The 9484-nt window shown below is 34.6% G+C and overlaps 1 protein-coding gene and 1 long non-coding RNA gene across 2 annotated transcripts; both read left to right on the forward strand.

The window, feature by feature from the left end:
- The first annotated feature begins 512 nt into the window (after nt 1-512).
- LOC107830493 (RNA demethylase ALKBH9B) lies at nt 513-4795 on the forward strand. Its single transcript, XM_016658066.2, has 6 exons — nt 513-814; nt 1445-1888; nt 3016-3101; nt 3190-3500; nt 3814-3885; nt 4342-4795. The coding sequence occupies exons 1-6, from the start codon at nt 667-669 to the stop codon at nt 4601-4603; spliced, it is 1323 nt and encodes a 440-aa protein (XP_016513552.1). The 5' UTR covers nt 513-666; the 3' UTR covers nt 4604-4795.
- A 199-nt stretch (nt 4796-4994) lies between these two features.
- LOC142173309 (uncharacterized) lies at nt 4995-5674 on the forward strand. The gene is made up of 3 exons (XR_012702977.1): nt 4995-5123; nt 5260-5364; nt 5541-5674. It is a non-coding gene; the product is annotated as an uncharacterized LOC142173309 (long non-coding RNA).
- Nucleotides 5675-9484: the final 3810 nt, after the last annotated feature.

The following is a 9484-nucleotide window of genomic DNA, read 5'->3' on the forward strand; positions in this document are numbered from 1 at the left end:
ATATTCTATGCAAAAGCTTAATATAATCTTATTTACTTGCTTTTTGATCTCATCATTGTTGTGCCCGGAAGCTTTGTTCCCGGAACTGTCATCTCTACTGTTTCATCTATATTTCAAGGCTAAGTATTATATATTTCTTCAATTGTTATATTATTTCAGGATCAAATTAATTCACTTGTCTAGAAAACACGTATAAATTTAACTGTACCGTTTTACAGGTAAACACCAACATAACGCACTTTCTTATAAATTAAGATTACCAATCATCCCATTCCTGTTTTTTCCCCTACTATGTTTCAATTAGAATACTTATTTCATACCCAAGTTATAATTACTTTGCAAAAATCGATTATTTTTCAATTATTAGTATGAAAACTAGTTTATTACCTTGCAGGCCTTTATTTTTTTTCACAAGTAGTACAAAAGAGCAATTACCACTCCTACATTTAAAAGGATTAATTTGCCAAAAAATAAAATAAAATAAGTAACAGTTGGAAAGTACAGTACTGTTTTATCTGAAAACACAGTCCTAACTCATTTAGGTTTCAGGTTTGTCCCGTCCCTCAGGTCAGTCAACTATCTTTAATACCAAGACTTCGCTAAATTTAGTCTATACATTCCAATCCCATTGTCTGGTCAAGAGCTAAGAGGAATAAGAATTGGGTCATGGCCGGAGATTTTAGCCGCAGGTCGCAGGATTTCATGGCTATGTTAAGGAACCTATCACGTGAAGAGATTCTTGATGTTTTGTCTGAAGGTTTATGTCCGCACTGCGAAGATGTTATTGAGGCTCGTGTTTACAATCTTCATCAGAGTAAGTTGTCCCAGTTATTCTATCTTCGGATCTATCAATGGATTTGTATATAATTTTTTGTTACAATTTGAATTTAATTTCAAAAACTTATTTTTTTAATTTGTGATTATCAATTCTTTGATGTTCTGTTTGTGACACGACATTTTTTTGTTTCTGTCCTGAATTTATTTAAGTCTCCTCTTCTAGCAGAGCTTAATCTGTCTATTGAATAAATTGATTACAGTGCCTGTATGTTTTAACGGAAGATACTAAAGATTCCCTCATGAGAATATTTTACTTGCTAGTATTGAAAGAACTGAGCTTTCTCTTTGAATCTAAGGAATGCTTTGGACAATATCCTATGTAGCATGGTTCTTAAGGAATATTCAAATTCAATCTCGAGTTCCTGAATAGAAATTGAATTTCTGAGTAATTCGATTTAAATCACAAATTAGGATTTTTCAGACAGAGAATCTATGGAATGGTTACAATATATTCTTTCTTTCTTTTCATTTTTTTTTGGGTAAAATAGGATTTTTAGAGTGATTCGTCTTTTGGTACAATTCAACATTCACATAATTTTCTTCTAATTTGTATGAAAGTTAGATGAAATGTCTTTATCAGATGTTAATGTCACAAAAAGTTCTGCAGAATTCTTGGATGGAGAATCATCAGATGATGTAATTTCACCAAAGAGAAGGCTGAATTCTTATGCTCATACACTCAACTCTTGGCGTTCTCCGCAAGTTGTCGAATCAACTTACTCAGGAAGGCCGAAGGTACTTGTTACACCTTCATCGATAAACAACAAACGACCAGTGTTCAATCATTCAAATTATGAGATTCCACTAAGTGATGGACTTAGTAGGTCAGTCGTAGGCAATGGCTTATCGGAGGAGCAGAAAGAGTTAAGTAGATTTGGCCAAGTTGGTAGACGAAAGGATTTTGTTTATTATGAGAAGGTCAATGGAAAGGAGACAAATATACTTAAAGGGCTTGAGCTTCACACTCGGGTTTTCAATCCTGATGAGCAGAGGGAGATAGTCGAATTTGTTTATACACTTCAGAGAATGGGACAGAAAGGGCAGCTTAGAGGTAGATACTAAAGTTTTTATTCAATCTTGTTTTCTGAATTAAGGCTATCAGTATGCATTTTTCCATTAATTATTTCTGGCTCCATCTAGAGTAATAGCTAGAGAAATGCGAAGAATGTTTGGAAAGCTACTATATTGTTACTTTCTTGTATTTGTTGGTATAGGATACATGCATATTACATCTAGACTTATATGAAGTATCAAGAAGCTTTTTTTATTTTTATTTTCAGTCAAAATATTAGATAATGAATGTCGGCTTATAAAATATAGGAAACATATCTGTGAAATCTGAAGTGCATTCTCTCAGTATCTATGATTGTGCAACCCAGGAAAAGGCTAAATGAGATAGACAGATATATGAGGCAAATAGATTCATCAGTTTTCTAGTTGTGTTATAGTTATCTGATTAAGAAAGTATATTTTTTTCAATACATAAGCTAGGTGATTTCTTCTTATTTGAGAACCATGAGGTTTCAAGTTCAAATCGCAGTGAAGGCAAAAATACTAGGTGATCTCTTCCCATCTGTCTAAGCCTTAGTGGACGGAGTTACTTGGTACATATTTATGGTGGGAGTTAGAAGGTATCCCGTGGAATTAGTCGAGGTGTGCGCAACCTGGCCTGGACACCACGGTATAAGAAAAGTACTTTATTGCCTTGAATTGTACATACTGTAGGTTGTTTGTCCCCCAAGGTTTTGGTCTAGCTGTAAGAGTGCAACGCGTGATGTATAGGTTGGGCGTACGTCACGGGTTCGTATCGTGCCATAAACAAAAACCTAGTATTTAAATGGAGAAAGGTAGATGAATGGGACCATCATCCACCGAGCTTCGGGCCGTGTGGTGTTTACCCTCGGGAATTTCTTGGTTATAAAAAAAAGTACATACTATAGGTTAAGATGTGAGGTGGAAAATTCTCTAATCCTGATATGTATCTTAATTCTTTGTGGATTGACATTAGAGAACACATTATTTGACTACATTGTAATATTTCAGTCTCCACTGAAAATTATCTTTTGTCCAGGCTGCTATGTAGAAGAAGAGAGATAGCTATATCAATTAACAATGTTGCTCTCTTAAAAAAAAAAAAAATGTTTCAATTCACTCTCTTTTTTGGTTGGCATTTTGCAGCGCGAACATATTCTGAACCAAGAAAGTGGATGAAAGGAAAGGGTCGTGTCACAATGCAGTTTGGTTGTTGTTATAATTATGCTGTGGTAAGAGTTCTCTAATTGATTCTTTGAGACACATGGTTATTCCTTTTCAGTTTTATATCAACATTTATCCACTGATCCTCCTTAACAGGACAAAGATGGTAATCCACCAGGCATTATTAGAGATGGAGAAGTGGATCCATTGCCTCCTTTATTCAAGAAAATGATTAGAAGGATGGTTAGATGGCATGTTTTGCCTCCGACATGTGTTCCCAATAGTTGCATTGTGAATATTTATGACGAGGGTGATTGCATTCCTCCTCATATTGACCATCACGACTTTGTTCGACCTTTCTGCACAGTATCTTTCTTGGCAGAATGTAATATACTCTTTGGCACAAGCTTAAAAATTATTAATCCTGGAGAGTTCTCTGGTCCTTTCTCCTTACCTCTTCCTCTCGGGTATGACACCACATTCTTTTTGCTCTATTAAATTTTAATACCTTATATGATTCGGTCCCATCCCAAGTAAAACTTCCCCATCTGCATTGCCTTGTCACGTTTGTGGTGATTAAGCAGGGAATGCTATAGAAATATGTACCTTTCATTTTCCTCTAATTTTGCATAAATGTCTAAGAAAGTGAAACAAAAGCAAGAGAGTCTATCATAAAATGTCTGGATTAATTATTGGGTACATCAAGTAGAGATAATTGAACAAACTTGGTACTAGGAAGTTGCGCAAACCTTAATTAGTAACCTTTGTTCTATCATGCAGGTCGGTGCTCATTCTCAATGGTAATGGAGCTGATATTGCTAAACATTGTGTGCCTAGCGTTCCAGCTAAAAGGTTGTCCAATTTTGTCTCTTCTATGCATGACATCAATGTGGCATTTCTCATAAGGATATCGAATGATCAACTCACCATTGGGAACATTAACCCGAAAAAGACTCAATTGTTTTTAATGCAAACATTAAAAAGATTTCAGAATATATTTTTGTTTTAGTTTTTTCACGAAGTTTTTGCAAAAGATTTTCTCAAAAAGCTGCTTTTGATAGAAGTGATTTGATGATGTTCTCAAAGAATAATTCTTCTTCCACTCACAACAAGACTAAATATTCAACAAAAAAATATTAATAATTGTTCTTAAAAAAATGAGTAATACCACTACCCAGACAAGTGTTTTGCATAAAAAAAATCTCCATATCAAAAAATTTGTCTAAAAGTTGTCCAAATGGCTCCTTATCTTATGCAATTGTCTTGTCTATTTCACTGACACCGTCATTGTTATATTCTTTATTGCAGAATATCCATCACTTTCCGTAAGATGGATGACAGAAAATTGCCGTTTGCATATACTCCTGACCCTGAGCTTTCAGCAATTGAGCCTTTTGTTCCTCCATCATCGGACAAGTCAAGAATTCAGCACCACTTGAAAGATGGTGGAAATGACAACCATGATAAGTCAGAATATCGTGCAGAAAGTGGTAATAAGGGCTTCTCCAATGAAGATGAGTTCCCTCCTCTGGGAAAAGGGAGTTCTTCCAACCGTAGAAGTCAGAGATAATTTTTGCAGCAATTATGATGAATACTACATAGAACATCATTGTAACTTATAAGCATAACATTTGTTGTATGGTCAACGTCTTACCTTCGTCATAAAAGTTTATCTGTTGAATCCTAAATTTGAAGTTTGTATTTAATAATAATTAAGTTGTTTCTCATAAATGATTGACTAGTTTGTTTGAGCCGAAATAAACATTCTATTACTAGTGAAGCTTCTCCTATGACCTCTCTCTCCCTCTCTCCTCATAAGAGAGAAAAAACATGCCTCTTTGAGATATTACTCAAATGGACCTATATTTTGATTATGTCATATCAGTGCTTTGCAACATACTATGATGCCCAATATCTGATTGTAAAACCGCCTCATTCCCATACATATGAGAGGGTCCCTCCCCAAGCTAATGCGGACAATTGTTTATTTGTAGTTCTATCCGGACAAATGTCGAGAGCCACCTTTCCTTCAGTATGCTGTCTCAGTACCGCCTGAAGTGTTTACCTTTGCATATTCTGGGAGACAACAGGTAAAATGCTTTTACATTAAGCTTTCAACATCATATCATCTACAATTATAGCCAGCGGGCCTTTATTGATGCTGCGGAATGACCATAAGGTTCAAATTTGACATGGAAATGACGTTGTGTCTCAATCTTCTGGAAGTTCTTTCCAAGGTGGATGAGAGAGGCGTTTCTTTGCTAATCATTCTTGAGTACCCTTTGCTTCTTAGGATGTAAGCATAAATGTACTGGCCTGCATATGTATAAGGTCTTTCCTCCTCTTTTTCTGCTTTCATCTCGATTAATCAGTATCTTTGAATAAGTTTCATACTGCTTATAACTTAGCATGAAGTAGCATCTGTTGTTTTACCAAATATACTTAAAAAATGCAACTGTCAGCTGTATGATTCTTCACTTATGGCATAATCCTAACATCTTGTTCAGGTCATGTAGATGCCATGGACATTGACCCAGAGAACGTGAACAGATTCTTGGATGCTTGTCAGGAACTAAAGGTTGGATCAATTTCCAAATATGAGTATCTTGGCTTTTTTACTCCTTGCAGTCTGAAGCATAAGTTGATACTATTATTGTCTCTGTGCTATCAGAGATGATTCCTATGCTGTATCTTTGAGTGTTGACATTATTGTTCGAGTTGGTATATCAGTCATAGTTGTATTTGGAGAACTTCTAATTGTTTTGTGGTTAAGCCATTGTCTACGTCGTTGCTATAGCTTACTCTAGTAACCTCGTAAAGTTAGTGTCTGTTTCCCACTTAATTATTGCTTCACGATCATTCTTGATAGATCCTAGGGTGCAACCATCACCCCAAACGATGCACGTACATTTATTGTCTGAAGAAATAAGTGAATTTAAGACCTAAGCTTTTACTTCTCCAAGGGCTTCACTTCTAACTGTAGTTCGTAGCTGAAACACAAGTTTCTCACTGTACCTTTTCCCCTGTTTGCGTACCCTCCCTTTCCATATGTACATGTATATATATTTTGGGTTACAGATTCTGTTGACAATCCTGGATATGATTGTTTATTCGACATTAGACGTGCTGCCCTAGATTTTTCAAAACACTCTTAGATTTGGAGAAATGGTTGAGCAACAACTTGAACACATATAGAGAGGTATCTATGAGGTTGTCAAGTGTCGCATTTTGGTCTCAGCCTTGAGGGAATGGACTGTTTCTTCTTATATGGTCTTGTGAAATCCGCACCTCATGGTATCAGGGCTCGTTTTGAAGAATCAACTGAAACGAGGTAGTAACATTTTTTTTTACCAGAGCCCTTACTTAGGTTCTTTTGTTTGGTAAACACATATACAGGCATACGAATCAAGCCTTTCTTCTCTTCTCTACTTCTCCGGTTCTTTAAGATGATTCTCCTCTGCCATGTGCCCTTTATGCTCCGGAAAGATTACTACAGTAAGACGACTATATATTTTGTTGTTTTCTTTTTTAGTGTTTTTCTTCTTTCCATTTTCTTTTGTTGTGGTGGGGTGCAGAAAACGTAGTGTAAAATGTACTGAAAATCCTTGTGTCAGTGGTTCGATTCCACTTCTAAGCAGGCGAAAGGTCCAAACCGTAGCCAGGAGCGAGCCGGATTTAGAAATGAAAGTGAAAGAGTAAGCAATAAAATGTAAGCACTCCTGCACTATACGGGCGGCTTTTTGGCGGTAGGGTTGGGGTGGCTTGCTTGAGGCAGATTAAAAAAAAAGGCGGTTGATTACTCGGATGGGTTCTCGCATCCCCATGCCCATAAGGATGGGCGAGTTCGGTTTGAGTGTTCATCGATCGGGTGGATCTATATGCTTCGGGGTGGTGAGACGAGGTGTAGCGCAGTCTGGTCAGCGCATCTGTTTTGGGTACAGAGGGCCATAGTGTAAAATGTACCGTGAATGATTAATATTTTTCTAAATAATTTAATGCTGCGTCAAGGTGGACTCTTACTGCTGGATGATGAAGTAATTTGTTGAAGTTCTGAACATGCTTTGTCACTTTAGAATTGTTCTCTATGGAAGCTCAATCCATTGAAACCTAAACTTGAGAACTTTTCCTCTAAATGCATATTCTTAGATGTTTGCAAAAGAGAAGGATTGTGTGTTTGTGGTGACCAGTTATATTATGTCTGTGTTAAGAAGTGACAAAATGGCATGAATTAATTTCTTTTGAGTGTTTTTGATCATGATAGTTTAGCCTTGTTAATATATATTTTTTAAGGTGATATTTGGAACTTTCAGAGAACAATTAATTTCCGAGCGCATGAAGTACAAGAAATGACACTAGGTCGAGATACATGAAAAAATAAAGTTTTGTAAAATAATATAAATATTATCAAAATCATTTTTTGACTAAATAACAATACATGAAAAAATAAAGTATAAGTTTTTGTGAATGATGAGTGTGAATCCTCGTACAATGATTTGGTTGCCGAAGTCGAGATAACGTCTTAACCTACAAATATGAACAATCAAGGTTTACTTAGATACATGTGATTTTTAATGGGAATTACTTAGATACATGTGATTTTTAATGGGAATCTTACAGAAATATTCTAAATAAGTTTTAACTTACCAACCTCTAGTCATTAGTCATAAACTTACCAAAACTAACCAAGCACATATAAAAATTGAAAATTCAAATAAATAAGGTTCTTTCTCTCCAAGAATCACACGCAAAGATCTCTTTCCATATTTTTAAGCGTGATCGACAATATTAGATGCAAGACGGAAAGAAAATTTCATGGATGAGGTAGCAAACAAGATGATGAAATACAAAAATATACATATATACAAGATTCCAAAAATCTAAGCAAAAAGGGACATTTTTCAATGGGTATGGTTGAAATTCATTGAAAACATATAGATGAGTCAAACATACAAAATTTGAGGAAGATTGGAGGTGATGTGGACTGATTTGGTATCAAAATTTGTAGTTAAAATCGAAATTCTTCTGCGACACATGTATCACATATGCATCTCACACACAGGTATACATGAATATACATGGATACACATTTGGTATAAATATGATACATATATGATACACAAATGATACATAGTGTGATACACATCATTTTTTTCATAGTCATCTTCTACTTCGAATTTTCTATTCAAACCACCTCAAAACTCTACCAAATCATCCCAAAGCTGAGATTCAAGCTCCAATCTATTCTAATAACACTCACTCAAAAGAAAGCAAAAATTTGACCTTATTTTTGCTACAAATAGCTAACGGGCTAATATTAGTAATATTTTATGAATTTGCCAATTTATGTAATAAGCTACTTATAAATGGATATAACTGGTAGTTTCCCATTTTTAATTACTTTTTTATTTTATAAGCTAAGTAGAAATATGTGATTCAACTTATCTCACCAAATTTTCCTTGTAGATGATATTTCTGATGTATTTTTTTTATTTGTTTATTCATATTACATACCTGAGTTAGTTCACTCTTACAGGCTTACTACATTATCGATAGTCATTGGAGGATTATCTTGGGTTGCTCTATGATTAGCAATTTCTATATTTATAAATTAACTGTTGTTCTTCATTGGAAAGGATAACAACTCCTCGGTCATTTTGTAGGATGCAAATTTCATTTTTTTTTATGGCTTTTCGACCAATCCTTTATAACATTTAAAACATATCAAAATTTGATAGTTTGTTCCCACCATAATGGCATATGTATATCTCTAGTGATCAAAACTAATATACATATCAAATATCCTTTCATGATCTTAATCGGTATTAGTGTAAACCCAGTTCTTATCTTACAATCTAAAAGATTATATTGTATATAATTTTATACATGCTACTAAATTGTATACAAACAAACTGATTATTTTATTTGATAAAAAGAATAATAAAATTAACCTTTAAACAAATTTTATATATTCTGAATGCAAATAAAATATTTTGAGATCATCACAAGATAAATATTTACGGTGACAATTGTAGATGTAATCTTGCAATAAAGCATGGTAATCTCACATGAGTGAGCAAGTTTACTAATAGTAAAATGTCATCCTTTCGATTATTCAAGCATGACTCTACCACTTTGTTATCAATAGCCAGATCCTTTTTCTTCTTCGATTAATATTAAAATGTTTATAACATGACAGCTTCACTTCCACGAACAAGAAAATCTATCCTATTATTTCCACGTGTGACTCCTAACATGGATAATTGTTAATTAATTTATGTAATGGCTTTGATTATGCGCTGAATAGTGGGTTCATATCGGGAATTACGAATCTGGATTTCGGTGCAACATACTTGCAAATTAATGTATATATGTTCTACTAGATGAGGTTTTATGCACGTGCCCAACATTTGGAGTTACATTTAATCGCTACATACTTTAAATAACTACAATT

Source organism: Nicotiana tabacum, chromosome 19 (genome assembly GCF_000715075.1).
Source record: "Nicotiana tabacum cultivar K326 chromosome 19, ASM71507v2, whole genome shotgun sequence".
Taxonomy (NCBI): domain Eukaryota; kingdom Viridiplantae; phylum Streptophyta; class Magnoliopsida; order Solanales; family Solanaceae; genus Nicotiana; species Nicotiana tabacum.

Excerpts from the sequence above, each read along its gene's own strand:
- LOC107830493 (XM_016658066.2), top strand. The coding sequence starts at position 667 with ATGGCCGGAGATTTTAGCCGCAGGTCGCAGGATTTCATGGCTATGTTA. Across the intron at positions 3,102-3,189 it reads GTTGTTATAATTATGCTGTG|GACAAAGATGGTAATCCACC; the intron begins GTAAGAGTTCTC and ends CCTCCTTAACAG. Across the intron at positions 3,501-3,813 it reads TCCTTACCTCTTCCTCTCGG|GTCGGTGCTCATTCTCAATG; the intron begins GTATGACACCAC and ends TCTATCATGCAG.